This window comes from Cryptotermes secundus, unplaced genomic scaffold (genome assembly GCF_002891405.2).
Source record: "Cryptotermes secundus unplaced genomic scaffold, Csec_1.0 scaffold868, whole genome shotgun sequence".
Lineage (NCBI taxonomy): Eukaryota > Metazoa > Arthropoda > Insecta > Blattodea > Kalotermitidae > Cryptotermes > Cryptotermes secundus.
Window position 1 is genome coordinate 1 of NW_019745096.1, and position 20451 is coordinate 20451.

The 20451-nt window shown below is 43.4% G+C and overlaps 3 protein-coding genes across 8 annotated transcripts in view; 1 reads left to right on the forward strand and 2 right to left on the reverse strand.

Moving 5' to 3' along the window:
* Window positions 1–39: 39 nt before the first annotated feature.
* On the reverse strand, window positions 40–9570 carry LOC111875000 (medium-chain acyl-CoA ligase ACSF2, mitochondrial; the record flags this gene model as incomplete). Its single annotated transcript, XM_023870994.2, has 7 exons — window positions 9451–9570; window positions 6374–6551; window positions 4261–4389; window positions 3358–3584; window positions 1975–2092; window positions 626–721; window positions 40–188 (listed from the first exon to the last, which is right to left on the reverse strand). Coding segments are annotated over exons 1-7 (908 nt in total), but the record flags the coding sequence as incomplete, so codon positions are not given.
* Window positions 9571–13625: 4055 nt separating this feature from the next.
* LOC111874985 (leucine-rich repeat-containing protein 15) lies at window positions 13626–17420 on the forward strand. The gene is made up of 2 exons (XM_023870914.2): window positions 13626–13720; window positions 14755–17420. The coding sequence occupies exon 2, from the start codon at window positions 14766–14768 to the stop codon at window positions 16950–16952; it is 2187 nt and encodes a 728-aa protein (XP_023726682.1). The 5' UTR covers window positions 13626–13720; window positions 14755–14765; the 3' UTR covers window positions 16953–17420.
* Window positions 17421–17898: 478 nt separating this feature from the next.
* The window catches only part of LOC111874988 (methyltransferase-like protein 7A), a 211416-nt gene continuing 208863 nt past the window's right edge, over window positions 17899–20451 (reverse strand). For all 6 annotated transcript variants that reach the window (XM_023870924.2, XM_023870919.2, XM_023870920.1 and 3 more), the window contains exons 3-5: window positions 20137–20390; window positions 18181–19466; window positions 17899–18005 (exon numbers count right to left, since the gene is read on the reverse strand). In XM_023870924.2, the coding sequence (XP_023726692.1) occupies window positions 19212–19466; window positions 20137–20390 (509 nt within the window). In that variant the 3' untranslated portion in view covers window positions 17899–18005; window positions 18181–19211. The remainder of the gene's footprint in view (window positions 18006–18180; window positions 19467–20136; window positions 20391–20451) is intronic.

Below are 20451 nucleotides of genomic sequence, written 5' to 3' on the forward strand. Positions count from 1 at the left end.
ACAGGAGACCTAACTACTGTCAGAAGAGTTCAGCCTTACCTTTCTTGCTGAATGGAAGCCAGAGTCTTTGTGGCATCAAAAGTAGCTGCGGGAAGCACGGTAGTGTAGCCATACCAGAGGCCACAAATGATACCGCAAACACTTCCAGTCACGTGGCAGAACAGTGGGCAAACCAAAAGCCTAGTTTCCTGTAATAAAGGAAAAGAAAAACCAACAAATCATTTTCATGTAGGATATGAGGTCCTCACACCGGTGGTTACGAAGAGTACTATCATCTGGGATATAACATCGTGTGGCCCACTGTAAGTCAACCGACGTTTCGAAGAAATATATCAACTCCATCTTCAGGGTCGAATAATCTGAGCAAGATATCAGCGTGAAGGCTGCAAGCTTAGTCAACCCTGAAGATGGAGGGGATATATTCCTCCGAAATGTCGGCTGACTTTCAATGGCATCAAATTATTTTTACATTCTACACTAAAAATTAACCAACAGTTAGGTACTGAAACCTAAAATAATAATAATAATAATAATAATAATAATAATAATAATAATAATAATAATAATCTGTTTTCTATGTGAAAGCTACATATGTTGTGGGGAACCAGCATACACAATACAGAACCTCTGTATTAAGTTCCATGCATTTTCCAGCGATGATGGCATTGTTAACCAGAATGTGGTGGGTCGCCAATGTTGCTTTCGGATGTCCAGTTGTGCCCTGGGTTAAAGAAAGAGGATTTCTGAGTCAGTTGCATGAGATCAGCATAAAGTATGAAAGTGAAGGGTGAATACAGCACAGCAAAGCAGGGATGTTAACCTTATGGTGGCCTAGTGCCCCCTTTATATCAAATACTGTCAATATTAAATAGTAAAATAAGTAAAGCTGGGGGCACGCGGTAGTGTAGTTGGTTGAGAGGCTATGCTACAAGCTGGAAGGTCATGGGTTCAAGTCCCGATGAGGTAATTGGATTTTTTTGATTGACCTAATCCTTTCAGCTGCACTATGGCCCTGGGGTTCACTCAGCCTCTAACAGAAATGAGCACCAGGAATTAATTAAATAATTTTCCTGGGGGGTAAAGGGCGGCCTGCGTGGAAGGCTAACGACCTTACTGCTGTCTTTGATCCGATTGTCTAGATAATGTGGGACCCTCAACGTTTCACAACCCTATGGGCCTTCACGGCCTGGTACAGGGATAGCTTGACTTTTTTTTAAATAAGTAAAGCTATCCCTGTAACAGGCCGTGGAGGCTCATAGGGTTGTGAGATGTTCAGGTTCCCACTTTTTCTAGACAATCGGCTCAAAGATGGCAGTGAGGTTGTCAGCCTTATGCGCCAGCCGCCTTTTACCCCCAGGAATATTCCTGGTACTCATTTCTGTTAGAGGCTGAGTCGACCCCAGGGCCATAGTACGACTGGAAGGATTAGGTAAATTGAAAAAAATCAACCTCATCGGGATTCGATCCTGAAACCTTCCAGCTTGTAGCATAGTGCCTCAACCAACTACCCTACCACATGCTCCATTGTCAATATTAAGCAGTGAAATATTTACTGCTGCACATCTGTTAGGGAGTTCTGTCACTTCTTAGTTCGTATAAGGTGCAACCCCCAACTGGAGGGGGGGGCAAAGGATAATCTGTCAAAGTAATACATTACAGTAAAACTTGATTAATTATAATTCTCAAATGCCATAATATTTCTAAACTCTTGATAAATATTAATTGATAGAAAATAAAAAGCTGTTCTTTATGCACAGACAAAATCATGAAGGGGAGTACAATGAAATCTTTGCTGAGGGGACACCATTACATAAAGTTTCGAAACCACATGCGTAATGGACTGAAACTGGGTAACAACTCAGAAAGCTGTTCCACTCAGTGAGCAGGAATCTGCCAAAACAAGCTTACGGTCTCCATCTGAACAAGCAAACCACGTATTAAATTTGTGAATTAGGTAATACATGAAACTCTTACAGAAGAATACTGGATGGTGCATCCAGCGTCAGGCTGTATTAGTGTTTGCAAGTCCTTGATCCTCTTCAAAGATTCAGGACTTGCCGATGCTATGACATCACTGAATCTATAAGCTCCTCTGTAACAAATGAATGTGTGTTCCATAAGCAATTTAATTTGGCAGTAAACGTATTATAATTATGATAGAAAATTTAATAAGGATAATTATTTTATTTTCATTTCTCGCTTATGTAACAATGCTTCTAGCAGCTCGGACTGTGTAGTGCTGCATGACCGGATGACTGTGAATAATGAATGGGAAGAGATGTGGAAGGAAGTGGTCATGACATCACTTGGTACTGTCTGGCTATGAAGCAGGGGTGCCACCAACTTGACCACAAAATTCAATGTGTATATTTTGTTATCGCACTAAAAACATGCCTTAAGCACAACAGACCACTGTAGGTCGCGGTGCAAGGGCCGAGAAGGCCCACCCTTTATACAAACATATGCCTTCTGAATAAGACAGCAATATAAACTGCAGAATGTTAGATTACACATGGAAACAGAAAGAACACACAGAAAGGTTTAGAGACACTTAATTCCAGAAGGCATGTTTTGTTCCTGGGTCAGGTCATGTGGGGATCTGTGGTAGACACAGTACTTGGTTTCTGACATTAAGGGAGAAAATAGACAGAGGGTGTTTGAGAACAGGGTGTTGAGGAGAATATTTGAACTGAAGAGAGATGAAGTGACAGGAGGCTGGAGAAAACTACATAATGAGGAGCTTCATAACTTGTACTCTTCTCCAAATATAATTAGAATGCTCAAGTAAAGGAGGATGAGGTGGGCAGGGCATGTAGCACGAATGGGGGAGAAAAGAATGCATATAGGATATTGGTGGGAAAGACAGAAGGAAAGAGACCACTGGGAAGACCAAGGTGTGGGTGGACAATATTATAATGGATCTTAGAGAGACAGGATGGGATGGTATGGATTGGATTGGATTGATCTGGCTCAGGATAGAGACCAGTGGAGGGCTCTTGTGAACACGGTAATGAACCTTTGGGCTCCATAAAATGCTTGGAAATTCTTGAGTAGCTGCAGATTTGGCTTCTCCTCAAGAAGGGTTCAGCTCCATAAGTAAGTAAGGTAGACACAGTGGTACTGGAGTAGGTTTTCTCTGAGTATTTCGGTTTCCCCTGCTAATTCTCATTCCACTAACTGCTCCTATTCACTAACCATTTTATCATCAAAACGATACACTCTGGGTACTGACAGCATCGTTAAATAACAAATATTACAAAAGGAATGTGCAACAACATACCAAGGGGAAGAAGTAAAGGATGTCTAAGGAAGAGCTGGATTACTTAAAATTCCCAAAGATGGAGGAACAGTGCCTACCGATACTGCCTATTGCTCATGATGACCAGAGACCGTAGTGACGGAACTTTAGCACATCGCAATTGGTCTCCAGACTCTGGGCAGTTATCCAGTTCTGGGATCACAGCACGCAAAATCTGATAAGAGCAGCTTGTCTTGTATGACTCCGTGCTGATAAGTGCTTTGACGCCAACTTTGGTGAGACTGTGCAGTAGTTCAGGTGCCTGGTACGCAGGGTCAATCTGAACCTGCAAGAACATGACACAGGCATCTGTTAATAACTACAAAAAAGTAAAAAAGTAAAGCTACCATTGTACCAGGCCATGAAGGCCCATAGGGTTGTTAGACGTCGAGGCTCCCACCTTATCTAGACAATCGGCTCAAAGATGGCGGTAAGGTTGTCAGCCTTACGCGTCTGCCGCGCCTTACTCCCCAGGAAAATTATTTAATTCCTGGTACTCATTTCTGTTTGAGGCTGAGTTGACCACAAGGCCACAGTGCGGCTGGAAGGATTAGGTCAATTGAAAAAATCCAATGACCTGATTATTAAAATTATGGACTTCTGGGATATGATGCCATGTAGTTTTTTTGACAGGTAACAACATTTCACAGGAGCATGACAACTCCATCTTCAGAAGGATAGATGAGTCTCATGCCATTTATTTTGGCACCACTGCGCTGTCCTGAAGATGGAGACAGGACATCTCTCCAAAACGTTGGTAAACATGTATATGAATATACAGCATCACGTCCCAGATGACTTATAAATGTATGAACTACAGAGTGCTCACGATATTATCCAATGCCAGGCGGATTTCCATAAACAGATTGATGAATTATCGAGTGATGTAACAGCACAATATTTTTGGCCAGTTGAGTGCAAATGGCGCATCATTGCACCACATAATTCTAAGATTTACTCACAGCAATGAAACCACCCCTTGCTGCTGCCAATCTGGAAATGTACCACTGGATAGAGTTGGGTCCCCAGATGGCTAATCGGTCCCCGGGGCTGAGTCCCAACTGTAGGAGACCCGCAGCAAGATGGTCTGCCTGAGGAAATTACAGAACAATTAATCTTCATTGTGAAAGTGTACATGATATGAACATTGAGAGTACTCATACTTATGGCTAACAGTTACCTTCAGCATTAGCTGTGCCACTGTCATGTGAGTTTGACATTCAGATAACAGGTGGCCTCTGTTTTGAGCAACAAAAGTTGAGTGTGGTGTGGTGGGACTAAGTCCCTTGTACTGCGGCCACTTCTGGCCTATTGTACCAGCCCCTGATGATAGGTGAGGGTGATTGTGGAGCAATTGGTGGAATGAATATTGGCAGGGGAAACCGAAGTACTTGGAGAAAACCTGCCCCAGCGTCACTTTGTCCACCACAAATCCCACTTGACCAGAACCGGGATCGAACCTGGGCCGCCATGGTGGGAAGTCAGCGACTAACTGCTTGAGCTATGGCACAGCTGATTTTGTCATCTCAGTGAACAAAATTAATACATAATGGTGAGGTCATGTCCTTCTGGATTTCAAATAGCATCTTTTACCCCATAAAATATTTTAAAAGTTTAGACGACTTTTGGTATGGGAAGAATGAACTAAAACATTGTGAGGAAAATGTAATTTTTAGCTCACATCTGTTGACTGTAACCTGAACTTTACAGGAAGATGACCATTAAGCTCATAAAATGTCTTCCAAATAAAGGGGAATTATTGTCCAAAATATGGGCATATGACACATATAACCTCTACAATTTTTACTTTAAATTACTTCCCTCTGGAATGTGACACTGTGTAGCCTGCTTATAGATGTTATGGGGAAATATGCTGCCTCCAGTATCAGGGTAATCTTCACCCAGATTACATGGCATCACATCCAAGGAAAAGTAATTTTTGTAGTTGCCACTGTGAGAACTTTTTGACTATGCAGTACAGACAAAATGCTAACAGATGTCACATGCTGTGGGATATGGCTATTTCTGTAAAGCTTGAAACTATTGACACTTTGCACCTGCAGGGTTAAAGTTTTTTTATTATGGTGAATATAGAACTAAACACAGAACAAAATGATTTATGATTTGTCCAGATTGATATCCACAGTGTCATTAACGTAAACTAAACTTGTAAAAAAGGTAAATTGTCCCTGTGCTTAACTAATTAAACACTATGACATGAAGGTGTATGGGGGGAGTGGATGTATAAACCCACTTTTTCTTGACCTCGGCACTAGTTGGAGGTGAGTGGTAAGCTTCACGCCCCTGCCGCTTTACCCCTGGGGAAAGAGCCCCTGGTATCCATTGGATAGGAAGTTGGGTGGACCCCACAACTGGTATGGATGACATGGGGAACTGAAAATTCTTGCCCCCACTGAGACTTGAACTCCGACTTGTTGGTCGTCCAGCCCATAGCCAGTCGCTAAATGGGCTACCCTTTCGTATTTGCAGGAAATGAGCAACAAAGCCAGTGAGATGTGTAAAACTGCATAATGAATTTATCTCCATACAATAAAATCATTACAATTCTGTGTGAGATCATGGTAACACAGTGAGATGTCAGAGTGCAGCAACCCTGCAGGCAGTAGTCTGCTAATTTTCCCTGTAGATGAGTCTGTCAGCACTAGTCTCTCTGTCATCAAGACACAATTTCCATGAAATTTCCTTACTTGTAAGCATTTCTTTATGTTGGATATTAAGGATGTATTTGGCTGCGCCATAGCTCAAGTAGTTAGTCGCTGGCTTCCCACAGTGGCAGACCGGGTTTGATCCCGGGTCTGGTCAAGTGGGATTTGTGGTGGACAAAGTGGCGCTGGGGAAGTTTTTCTCCGAGTACTTCGGGTTCCCCTGCCAATCTTCATTCCACCAATTGCTCCACAATCACCCTCACCTATCATCTGGGGATGGTACAATAGGCCAGAAGTGGCCGCAGTACAAGGGACTTAGTCCCACCCCACTAACAATAAAGAAAAAGGATATATTTGGAGTATGTGAATTGGACGAGCACTGCTTCAAACTATACGTAATAGAAGTTACCTTGTCACGTGCTTCGCTGAAGGTGATGCGGTGATCCTGATAGAGGGACAGTAGCGCTTCTTTGTCACCCCAGCGCTCTGCTGCAATATCCACCAGCTGTCCAATTGTATGATGGGTCATGGGCTCAGTACCCAGGCTGTGCCAATAACTAGGTTTATGTCCATTGGGTGCAATACTCCTGTAAGCATTTAGTTTCATCATTACAATTCATTTGCATGAATCTTTGTTGGTTGACATGTTTAATCTATTCCTCATGCTACAAACCGGAACGTCAAGGGTTCAATTTCTGATGAGGACACTGTATTTTTCACCTGACCTCATCCCTCCAGCCGCATTATGGTCCTGGAATGAACCCTGCCTCTAACATAAATGAGTAGCGGGAATCCTCCGGGGCTTCTAGGACGGCCGGCGCGTACGGCTCACAACCTCACCGCCATCTGTGAGCCGAGTGTCTAGAGAAAATGTGGGAGCCTCGACGTCTCACAACCCTATAGGCCTCTACGGCGTCTTAACTTTACTCGTTTTATGCTTTCATGAGGGTTAAGTATTGATTTTGGCTCTGTTCTTTGGGTCTTACAGGATGTCGGTGTAGCGATGTTGCCAGTCTTCGGGGTTGAAGCGTGTGTTGTGGTGTTACTGCACGACAAGGAAGGTCAACACGCGTGCTAAGAACTGACGATCACGTTTTGTTTACGATTAATAATTATGCATCTTCGGCAGTTCTACGTCGCCAAATTCCCACCAGCCAAGAAAGTTACCCCAGGCGGCAACGATCCTAAATTCTATACGAGAAGTGGTCGGTTCGATTCTCGGTCGGGAACCCAACTACCGTCTCTTTAAGCTCTTGATCTTGCTGAAGAATTATTTTATTCTCCGTGGTGACATCCAAATCTACAAAGTGGGAAAATGCTTCAATTGTTTCAGCAATAGACCCAAATTAACCTCACCGCCATCTGTGAGCCGATCGTCTAGAGAAAATGTGGAAGCCTCGACGTCTCACAACCCTTCGCGCCTCCAGGGTCTGTTATAGGGTAACTTTTTACAGTCTTAGGAATATAGTTTCGACTTCTTTCCACTGATTGGCCTATTGTAGCTTGCCCCGAGTGGTTATGATGATGGAGAATTTGGTGACATGAAGATTGGCAGGGGAAACCGAAGTACTCGGAGAAAACCCGCCCCAGCGCCACTTTGTCCACCACAAATCCCACTTGACCAGACCCGGGATCGGGAAGCCAGCGACTAACCGCTTGAGCTATGGCGCGGCCTAAGAATTACACAGTTGCATGTGAAGTCAACGTTTGCTTATTATAAAGGGATGAGTTCACTGTGGCCCGAGTTATGCAGTTTATCTAAAATACAGGCACTTCCGGAATTACACAATATCACTTCCTTCGCTTTTAGGATAACGTTAGTACGTCATTCACAGTTCCTTCCGCAGAATGCGTCTCTGTAGTTTAGCAGGTATCTACTCGGTTCATTTCTCGTTCATCAGTGGCTCTACAGCCATTTTGTTGGGCCATAGACTCTTCTTCAGTTTCGTAATATTTTTTCATAGTCAGTAGGACTCCTTGGAAGCGGGATCAGCCCGTCGCAAGGAGGCTTCCTATACACAGAACAACACAAACACAGGATAAACGCACATATAAGCATCCATGCCTTGAGTGGGATTCAAACCCACGATCCCAGTTCTGAAGCAGGCGAAGACAGTGCATGCCTTAGACCACACGGCCACTGCGATGGGCGCAGCCTTGTTATAGCCCATATCAATTACAGACATTGCAATCTTCGAAGTATTAACTTTGTATTATTACTCGTTATGAAACTTTCTGCTAGGTTCACGCGAAATAAAATTAATTTATTTAAACTATGGTAAAAGGTGAGGTAAAGCTATCCCTGTAACAGACCGTCGAGGCTCCCACATATTCTAGACAATCTGCTCACAGATGGCTGTGAGGCTGTCAGCCTTACGCGCCGACCGCCCTTTACCCCCCAAGAATATTCCTGGTACTCATTTCTGTTAGAGGCTGAGTCGACCCCAGGGCCATAGTGCGGCTGGCAGTATTAGGTAAATTAAAAAAAAAATCCACATCATCGGGATTCGATCCCGCGACCTTACGGCTTGTAGCATTTTTTTTTAATTCGCTTAGTGGGGGGTGGAGTCCAGTGGAGTCCAACTGGGTCCACTCGGCACGGCGGCCACTGACTGCCCTACTGTAGCCTGCCCCGGGTGATTCTGATGATGGAGAATTTTGGTGGAATGAAGATTGGCAGGGGAAACCGAAGTACTCGGAGAAAACCCGCCCCAGCCCCACTTTGTCCATCATAAATCCCACTTGACCAGACCTGGGATCGAACCCGGGCCATGACGTGGCCTCGGCTTTTAACACAGTGCCTCAACCAACTACGCTACTGCGTCCCATTTAAATTATGCGTCAGGTCCAAATATTTTCATCAGCAATTTGTTCTCAAGCCACAATATTGTTTCTTTCGTACGCTATTTAGTGACGCTTCTATAGCATCGGATAAAGGAGTGATGAACTGGAAAATACTTTCAAAGCAGCAATAGTGGCTTCATCGTGGTGCTATCTAAGAACTCTCTTGGAGGCACAGAGGAAAACCATGGAAACTAATCATGTTAACTGGTGTTGTAGCCGAGATTCGAACCGAATACATTTCTACCTTTACACTAACGTGTTTGGTGCCTTTCATACCCGTACAAAATAGAATGAAAATTGTAGGATTTCAGATAGTCACACCGCCTGGGGTATAACGCTGTGTAGTCCGCTGAAAATTAACCGACGTTTCGGAGGAACATGTCGCATGCTTCGCGCTGGTTTCCTGCTTGGTTTATTCTTCGACCCTGAAAGTGGAGATGATATGTTCCTCCGAAACGTCACTTGACTTTCTACGGACTACATGGTGTCATGTCCCAGAAGTCGGGTGTTCTAAATTAAAATTGCCTTAATCGTTAGGTCTCTAGATAAGACGAAACGTCTTGGAACCGAACAGTAACAAAACGCATAAACTATTAACACCCAGAGTAATATGGACAATGAAATAAATTCAGTTAGACGTACCTGCTCGCCATCTTGAGTCTCACTAGCGGTCTAGTTAGTGAACATCTGACCAGCAACACCACAAACAAACACTTCTTGTTGCTTTCGGAGCGACCTTAAGCATGATGCTGCATATTAGTCAGATAAAAATCAGTGATATATATGTTGGTTGTACGCCTCGGAATTCCCATCTTTGCAATGGTAAGTGTCCTTCTAACAGAATGACTTCTCGTGTCATTACTGTCACACAAAGCTAATCTCTCGCCAATCAGGCTACAGTTCATCGAGATCAAACTATGGTAAAAAGGTAAAGTTGTCCCTGTAAGCACTACGCCATGAAGACGTATGGGGGAGTGGATGAATAGATCCACATTTTCTTGATCTCGGCACTAGCTGGAGGTGAGTGGTTGCTTCACGCTCCGGCCGCTTTACCCTCAGGGAAAGAGTCCCCAGTACCCATTGGATAGGAGGTTGGGTGAACCCCACTGCCAGTCACGCCAGTGAAACGCCAGTTTCATCATGTCTGGACGACATGGAGAAGTGAAAATTCTTGACCCTACCGGGACTCGAACTCTGACCGCTGTAGCCAGTCGCTATACCGACTGAGCTAACCCGCCTCCAGATCGAAATATGAAAAATTCCGTTCACAGTTGAGTACATGCTTTAAAAGACACGTGGCATTAAGGTAGGCCGCACACCGGCATGCGTCAAGACATGTAACAGTCAAGACACGATGTAAAGAAAGGAGCACAGTTGGAACGAATGAGATTATGAAAACCGCCGCACACCGGTCTGAGTCATGATGCTGACGTCAGCTTCATGCTGACGAATCACGAATGAAGAAAGACTGCGTCTTTTGCCTCATGTCTTGATGCAGTTGGTGTGCGGCCACCCTTAGGAAAGCATATAAGACACTTGTCCAGGCAAAACTCGAGTTTCTTCCAAACTGCAGCATTACGAGTATGTTCAGAAATAAGTACAACTTCAGAGTCTTCTATCGATGAATAATCTTATAGTTCTTAAATAAGGCTCTAAACTGATTTGTTGTTATTTATTGTCATCAGCACTATTTATATAATTACGTTTTCCATTTATTTGTGTTTTAATTTTTTTTCTCGCTCCCGCTTTGGAGCTTAGGGCTGATTTCTGAGTTTCATGATCATTTTACAGACGGTGGGACTCCTTGGACGAGTGATCAGCTAGTCACAAGACCTCTACCTGAACACAGGACAACACAAACACAAAATAAACGCAAACACACACCAGACATCTATGCCTTGTGTGGGATTCGAATCCACGATCCCGGCTTCCGAGCGAGCCTGCCCCGGGTGATTATGATAATGGGGAATTTGGTAGAATGAAGATTGGCAGGGGAAACCGAAGTACTCGGAGAAAATCCGCCCCAGAGCCACTTTGTCCACCACAAATCCCACTTGACCAGACCCGGGATCGGGAAGCCAGCGACTAGCCGCTTGAGCCATGGCGCGGCCATAGCCCGTAGCTTACTCACGATACTGAACCACACTACTTCCTCGTAGACACGAATATAATATTAAAATGGGAATATCAAAGTAGCATCAGATATGGTACAGCAAACAGTGTCAAGACTGAACTTTATTGTAGTAACCAGTGCAGACAGAATAAGGGTTAAGGGTCAAAGATACTTGCTGCTCTCGAGATAAGACAATCTCTCCGGTCAAAAAGGCTCCACACGCGTCGGCTAGGGGGGTGGGTACTGAACTCACACCCTACTCCAGGGGCGAAGCTTGTTACGTTACTGGACACTTCCGTCTCTCCTTCTGTACAACAACTTACTGTCATGTTACAACAGCAGGTTGCAGAAGAATATATACTGAGGAGCTTCACAACTAGTTAGTACTTTTAGTCTAATATAATTGGAATGATCAACTCAAGGAAGGGGAGATGTACAAGGCATGTAGCACGAATGGGAGAGAAGGACACATAAAGGGTTCTAGTGGGAAAGAGGCCACTAGGAACACTCAGACGTAGGTGGCAAGATAATATTAAAATGAATCTGAGTGAAATCTGTGGTGTGAATTAGATACATGTCTCTGAGGACGGCAGCTGGTGGAGGGGGTTTTGTAAACACGGCAATTAACCTTCGAGTTCCATAAAAGAGGTTAAGCTGTCCCTGTGCTTAACTAATTAAGCACTATGCCATGAAGGGGTATGGAGGAGTGGATGTATACATCCACGTATTCTTGACCTCGACACTAGTTGGAGGTGAGTGGTCAGTTTCGCGCCCCGGCCGCTTTACCCCAGGGGAAAGAGCCCCCGGTACCTATTGGAAAGGGGGCTGGGTGGGATCAAAGAACTGGTCTGGACGACGTGCAGAAAATCTCGCCTCTAGCGAGACTCGAACTTCGACCTCTGGGATCTAGCCCAATGTTGGGAAATTCTGGAGTACGTGACAGCGACTGGGGGTTTCTAAGAGACTCAGCTCCATAAGTTAATCGTGTTCAATACATGCGGAAGAACATTTTGAGGAAGGATAATGGACGCTCGACCGCCTCTGTGGTCTAGTGGTCAGAGTTCCTGGCTACAGATCCAAAGCTACGGGTTCGATTCCCGGCGCTACCAGATTTTCTGAGAAGTAGTGGGTCTGGAATGGTGTCCACTCAGCCTCGTGAGGATAACTGAGGAGTAATTTCAAGGAAATAGCGGCTCCGGTCTAGAAACCCGAAATTATCGGCAGTGGAGATGCGTTGCCCTGACCACGTGACACCCTCTATCCGCAAAAGTTGGCACTAACTTCGCCGAAAAGAGGCGGTCACTCGGTCGGTAGAGTTCACTTGCGGACTACAGGCCATGGAGTTTGGTTTTTGTTTTGTATTATGGACGGTAACCGAGCAAAGGTTTTGGAGGATCGAACTAACTGAGAACTGGGGGAATTATATAAACGCCTGATTTGGTAATGGATATCAGAGGGGAAGACTGGAATTATTGAGACATGTAGTTAGAATGAATGAACAAAGAGTAGCCGGGAAATTTTTGAAAAGTGTGTCCCACAAGTTAGAAGGAAAGTGGAAATGCCCAGACTGACATAGAAAATGATTTAATGTTAGTGTAAGCGAAGAGGCTGAGCCACAGTATGAACAGCAGAGAAGAACAGGCATCATCCTAATGGAGGCCAAAGCTCTTAAAGAGGGCCAAGGGTTAAGTACGTAAGCAATCTCTTCAACTGCGCCATCGAGCGTCAAGTTTGTGATATTTTCAAGGTCGTTACTATGAACATTATTATCTTTTGGGATCACTTCGGAGAAATGTAATGTCTCCATCTTCAGGGTCGAAGAGTAGCCTTATCATAGATAAGTATGGTGCAATGGTGGAGTGACAATAAAGAGGGGGAAACGGGAGTAATCTGGAGATACGCCCTCTCCACCGCTACTTCGTCCCCCATGAAACTCATATTAAGAGGAGATTGAACTCGGGCAATGCTTGCTACCATGGAGTCCAGAACCTTTTGTCTTCTCGTCTGCTGTCCAAACACATAAAAATTAGAATACACAAAACTACAATTTTGCCTGTGGTTCTGTATGGGTGTGAAACTTGGTCTCTGACATTAAGGGAGGAACATAGACTGAGGGTGTCTGAGAACAGGGTGCTGAGGAGAATATTTGGACCGAAGAGAGATGAAGTGACAGGAGTTTGGAGAAAACTACATAATGAGGAGCTTCATAACTTGTAATGAACAATTAGAATGATCTAGTCAAGGAGAATGAGGTGGGCATGGCATGTAGCACGAATGGGGGTGAAGAGGAATGCATATAGGATATTGGTGGGATTGTCAGAAAGAAAGAGACTATTTGGAAGACTAAAGTGTAGGTGGTTGGACAATATTAAATGGGTCTTAGAGGTAGGATGAGATGGGATGGATTGGATTGATCTGGCTCAGGATAGGGACCAATGGAGGGCTCTTGTGAACACGGCAATGAACCTTCGGGTTCCATAAAATGCTGGGAAGTTCTTGAGTAGCTGCACAATTGGCGGCTCCTCAAGAGGGGCTCAGCTCCATAAGAAAGTAAATAAAGCTCATATAATGTCACCCGGGATTGAAGCCGGGTCCCCGTGACAAGAAGCCAGAGCCTAATCGCCTGAGCTATGGCACAGCTCTTTCTTAACTTCTTAACTGTCCTAAGTCGCTGCTGCCAAGTTATCTGCAATGGCACCATGATTTGGTTCTACTTCCGGTCCGGGACACTTCCGCTGTAACTGAGGACGCAGTTACCAGTTTGATTCTTCAACTGCGGCACGGCGAGACTTAACACAGGTCAGTAAACGGGGCTCTTTCGTAACTACCCTGATATACATACTTGTGATATTATCAGCAGTGCTGCGATTTAACGAAATTAATTTACTATGATTCAGATCAGTTAACAGAATCCGGAATAGCTTAGTCGATACGGAGCCTAGGCTGCGTTCAGAAACACCGGTTAATCTGATCTCCCGCAGTAAAAAGTAAGTAAAGGTATCCCTGTAACAGACCGTGGAGGCCCATAGGGTTGTGAGACGTCGAGGCTCCCACATTTTCTAGACAATCGGCTCACAGATGGCGGTAAGGTTGTCAGCCTTACGCACCGGCCGCAATTTACCCCCCAGGAAAAGTATTTAATTAATTCCTGGTACTCATTTCTCTTAAAGGCTGAGTCGACCCCAGGGCCATAGTGTGGCTGGAAGGATTAGGTTAATTGAAAAAATCCAATGACCTCATCGGGACTTGAACCCGCGACCTTCCGGCTTGTAGCATAGTACCTCAACCAACTAAGCTACCGCGTACCCCCGACGAGGTCACTGGATTTTTCACTTGACCTAAACCTTTCAACCACACTATGGCCCTGGGTTCGGGTCAGACTCTTAACAGAAATGAGTACCAGGAATCTTCCCGGGGGTAAAGGATGACCGGCCAGAGCATAAGGCTGACAACCTCACCGCCATCTGTTAACCGATTGTGTAGAAAATGTGGGAGCCTCGATGTCTCACAGCCTTATGGGCCTCCACTGCCTGTTACAAGGACACCTTTACACTTTTATCTGCTAGCTTCCAGAAAATTCAACATTCTTGGTCATCATGGAAACAACTAGTGCCAGAGGTTACAGTCCCTATTATTAAATCCTGGACAATTCAATATAAGATCTTGGTAATCATGGCGACAGTGCCTTCGGACACTTAATCGAATAAAGGAGCAGCCTCATCGTATCATGAAATTATTTTGTGTGCCTCCTCTCGTTAGCGCCAAGGCACATGTTATTTCTCAGGATACCTCAGCAGAACTGAATGCCTCACATATTTCTGTTGCACTTTCAGGTTCAGTCAGAATGCCACCGGAAGTTCAAAAGCAGATCTTGACCACTGCTGTGTTATTTTTCATAACTGCCAGTCGTGCATCTTCATGTCCCACATCCTGCCAGTGTGGTGTAGGTGTTTACGACATCACCAATCACAGGATTCTACCTGGTACAGACTGCTCACAGGCTCTTCTGGACTCGGTTCCAGCAGGATTGGAAACTAACACAGAACGCCTTAACCTCACAAACAACGCGATCATTGTCCTACGTAACAATGCCTTCAATGAACTTGGAATTACCAGCCTAAAAATTCTGCTACTGGATAACAATCACATGAGTGTTCTTGAAAAAGACGCATTCCAAGGATTGGCAACGCTCCAAGCAGTGTCACTGAAAAAGAACGAAATAACTTCACTTCATCCTGACGTTTTCACTTACTGCCCTCTGTTAGCCACACTGTACTTAAACGAGAATTTTCTTGACAATGTACATCCGGACACCTTCAAGAAAAACCCTCTACTAAACAATGTGTACCTCACCAAGAACAGGATAACGTTTCTAGATCCCTATGTTTTCCAAAACAACCCAAATCTGTGGATAGTCGAGCTCAGTTTCAACAAAATCAATTTCCTCCCAGTTGACCTTATTAATGGTAGTTCCATAAGGCATTTTGATGTTAGTAAAAACAATATTGTCAATCTGCTTCCAGATAGTTTCAAGAAAAACACTGAATTATTACATCTTGATATAAGCAGCAACAACATATCCAACCTGCACAGTGATATATTCATGGAAAACACAAAGCTAGTTCACATTGACATAAGTAACAATAACATCAGTTGGGTTGATGGAAGGACGTTTAGAAACAACAAGAACGTTCAGTATTTGAGCCTTAAAGGTAACAGGATGAACAGGATTATATTTCATTCTGACACTCTTAAGAATGCAAGGGAACTTAGATATCTGGATTTGGGATCAAACAACATAGGCTATTTTCAATATAATACATTTGGTTACAATACTGAATTAAGATTCTTAGATATAAGTCACAGCAAGATATTCTCTCTAGCCCATACGATATTCCAAAACAATTCAAAACTCGAATACATAGTAATTAGAGGCAATTCTCTCGCAGCAATCGATTCAGAACTGTTCAGGAATACTATAGATCTCAGACACCTAGATATTAGCTTCAACAGACTCTCATACCTATTCAGAAACACGTTTCTCACAAACCTCGAACTCAGAGAACTGAACATCAGTAACAACTTCATAACATCCTTCCATCCTGATACCCTAAAATCGGCGACAAAACTTCAAACACTCGACCTCAGCTGGAATTCAATCAAATTCATTCAACCTCAAACATTTTTCAACAACGTGAATTTAAAATTTGTGGATCTCAGTCAAAATCGAATAAGTGATATTGATCCGCATATGTTCTTGCAATGTCCAAGCATAACTGAATTCCGCTTTCAGCACAATGAACTGAATTTCGTCAACGATGAACCCATTCTGCTGGCGCCCAACTTGAAGTATCTGGAATTAGATTTCTGTAAAATAACCTACTTACCAATCAAATCTTTCCAGAACCTAACGAATCTTAAGAAACTGTCTCTTAGGAACAACAAATTGGTGAAACTCGACGGTCAAAGGTATGAACAGTCGGCAGACACACCCGCCACAACCTCAAACATCTTCTCTGAACTCAAGCAACTGGACGAATTTGATCTGTCAGACAACCAATTCAGATCACTTGACATAAGGCTCTTTGATACTCTTGATAACCTGAGACGATTAGACATATCAGGCAACCCACTTGAATGTGACTGTGATTTGCAGGCTTTGAGGTTATGGTCCTTGAGGAAACACGTGAACACAGGGAATGTTCTGTGTACTGATGAGGCTAAATCTTCATGGGATATCCTGGACTCCATGACGTGTATCTCCACCAGCCCAACCATATCCTACACTACTTCAACCCCAGAAACAACACGCATCATGCCAACAAAGGCTGTGAAACAATGGGTACAACAATCACCAGCAACAGTTAGGTATCTGACGCCTCTCATTTGTACCATACTCGTGGTGGCAACAATTACACCGGTTGCTGTGTTTCTCTGGAGGCGCTACAAGTCAACGATAACAACAGGGCAACCAGAATCAGCATCACATGATAACGCCTGCTTGATTCAGGACAGTGACCGTTCTATGTGAAGTAGTTCAAAGACAGAACATCCCAGGGTGTATGATTCTCAGGCGAGAACATGTTCTTTAACAAAATATATAGGCTTATGCCTCCAGCATAATCAAAGTTCTCTTCAAGCCTTTTTCTTATTTCTACAAACCCTGTGTGATGTGTAACAACAGTTGTTAACATTTGTTGCGATTCACAACCAGGATAACTCAGTACAGTGACTAGACTACCTGTCGGATAACTGAGGAATGGGGGCTCGATCCATGGAAGACGGGATGTTTTTTCCTTCCCACAGTGTAGACCAGAAAAAGCTTTGTAAATTGTGCCATCCATGGAACCCACTTGGTTCGCATTGGCCATTACACGAGCCCTGGCTACCAAAGGAAATGTATGTGGAAATATATGTAGTAGTTTTCATCAGATTTCCTTTTATCTTCATAAAACATATTACACTGTAGAAAAAATTTCATTAAATTAATCTGTATTTATTGTTGCTTTTATTTCCTCAGCCTATATATATATCAATACAAGTGATTTTGTCTGGCTGATACACAAAACATGTTCTCTCATGATGCTAGGTTCTCTGATGAATACATAACTCAAAGGATATAAACAGGAATTTCCTGAGATAAAAACAGCAAGAACAAAGAACTGCATTAGAGGGCCAAATTTTACTTATGCACGTGATGTCTGTACACTGTCTAGACACATGAAATGTACAGAAACGGTACTGGCGAGAACTACATGGCACAAACGTAGCATGACACTCTTCACTGCTTTTAATGGCACGTGCCAAATGAGCACTGTTATTAATCTACTGAATTTCTCAAAAACAGTCAGCTTCATACAAATACTGCCTCAGATACAACACTTGTATTTTGCATGTAACTCTTAACGAGGTAAAACTATCCCTCTAACAGGCCGTGGAAGTCCACAGGGTTGTGAGACGTTGAGGCTCCCATATTTTCTAGACAGTCGGCTCACAGATGGCAGTGAAGTTCTCAGCCTTACGCACTGGCGTTAGAGGCTGAGTCGATCCTAGGGTCATATCGCAGCTGGCAGGAGTCAGTAAACTGAAAAAAACCCAATGACCTCATCAAGAATTGAACCCGCAGCCGCCCCATAACTACAACTCTTAGTTAAGACATAGCAACACAGATAATGCTTCAGCCTGTTGGGGGATGGAAGATCAATGCACTGTTGCTTGCACCACAACAGACAAGGAAAACAAACGCGTGCACAACTTACCTTTATGTACTGCGATAGGTGCTCTATCAAATGAATCGACAGTTTCAAGCCTGTTGTAGTAAGGCGGCCATCCCCAAGGAAACTGCATGTCTTCTAGATGCCTTCTTTCCATATCACAGTTCACAATAATGTCCAATATCGCAACTTTTAGTGAGTACATCAGGGACACTTCAAAGGGCTGCTCAGATAATCAATTTAAACAGACTGTTATACCATCCTTTGTAGACACCACAGACTGAATTACCAACTTACACAAACTTAAACTGTCTTCAAGGGAAAGAATGAGTTTATCAGATCTGAACATTACAAAACAGCGTTCTTCAGTTCTGAAGATTCCAACACTGACCTTAATGAACACTGCAACAAGCAGACCACAGAAAAGAATGTTCACTGGGTGTCAAGTTTGACCAGGGTTCCAAAAGTATATCGAACTAAAGCTGCCGCTTAGGCCACTGAGCTTGCCAACTGTTTCTCCTGGTTTCTTACTTGCCTTACTCATCCACCCTGAGGACGAAGGTGATACATTCCTCCGAAAGAGTGGGCGCTCTCCGAACTACACAGTATTACAACACGCAAGACCCCGCTCTTCATTCACCACTGTGCGGACTTCAAATCTGACAAATCAGTAGTTCTGAACACTAAACTGGAGAAAGTGTTCAACAGAGAGAATTCAACACTGAACTCACTGAACTTGGAACACTGAAACTGATTGTTAAATGAGGAAACGGATAGAGAGAGGAATATTAAATGGCGATTCCACTGTATCATCTTTTGGGATATGATGGTGTGTAATCTGATAGAATGTTACCACTGTTTCACGAGAACTTACTGCCTCTATCTTCAGAGATTGGTTTTCATTTCTCCTGAAGATGGATGCGGCAGGTTCCTATAAAATGTCAATACCTAACTACCAGACCGCACAACATCACATCCTAGACAAAATCTAATTCTCTTTACATCTAACTACAAAGTCAGAGCAAGTAAAACGTTTCCTCCAGTCTGATGCATTTCGGAGTTACTGGCTGTTCTGTTTATTTAACTGCTGTTCCAATCACATGAATCCTCATGAGTTTTGAAAATTTATTATGCTCGCTGTCTATCATAACATACTGATAATTCATATCAGAGAACTGAGCCAACTTTATTTCCTGCAGTGCATTTCTGTTCAAGTGACAGCCATCAAATATCATTGGCCACAGTTTTGTGGTTGTTAGGAAGTTCTGCATCTTGTAGAGAAATGTATCCCGGGGGTCAGGGCAGTGTTCCAGGTACAAGTAGAGGCCACCCTGCAAAGGATAATAGATTCTTTATTATAGTTTCAACAGCCATATTGCGATCTTCTGGGTCACAACACTCTACAGTCTGGTTGGCAAGTACCAATGTTTGGATGGACATGCTACATCCATTTCAGGGTATAACCTGCCAGACTATATTACATCATTACCCTGAAATTAAAGCTCACCCTGAGAAAAAAGAAATCATACATCTGCTAAAATTTTCTTGGGCAATCAGCCATGTCAATGTTGAACTAAAAACAGCTAATCATCCAAGAAGAATTTAGCATGTTTATTCACCATGAAAGCTTCAAACTTTATAAAGTTATACATCCTTTATAAAATTAGAGATTTCCATGGCATTAAAAATTAAGAGACACTGTATTTTCTGGTAGGTGGGTATATCTTCTGGGTATCTATGTACCACATAACACAGTATCATAACCCAGAAGACCCTCTTTGCATATATTGATAAATAAAGTACACTCTTGGGGTCAAAGCAGACCACCGATTCAATGATGCCAAGACAAAAATACTAGAAAAATCCAAGATGAACTTCAAAATGTCCCTGAGATGTGATACAACTGTTTAGACAAAGTGGCCAACCTCATTTCGAAGTCAACATTGGGTTAAGGGAAGTATACATTATTCCTGGAACTCATTCATCTTAATTTGTGTTTACCGGAGCTAAGATCCTCTTAATCTCACTAAGAATGAGATTAATCCTTGTCACAGAGCAGAGAACAAATGTTGCCACGACCGCATCTACGCTGCTGTCAGGGATAGCTTCCAGGCGGTCTTCAGAAGACAAGATGACACGCTCTATATTCACTTTGCTTGTGAGACCAGGGTTCGAGTTCAGATATGCATGAATGTATACATTGCGATCAACCACAACAAGATGACTGTTCTTAGGGTAGTACTTGATGTTTTCTCCTGAAAACAGCAAACAGGGGCACTTGCAGTCACTCCAATAGAAACATTGCTCATCACAATA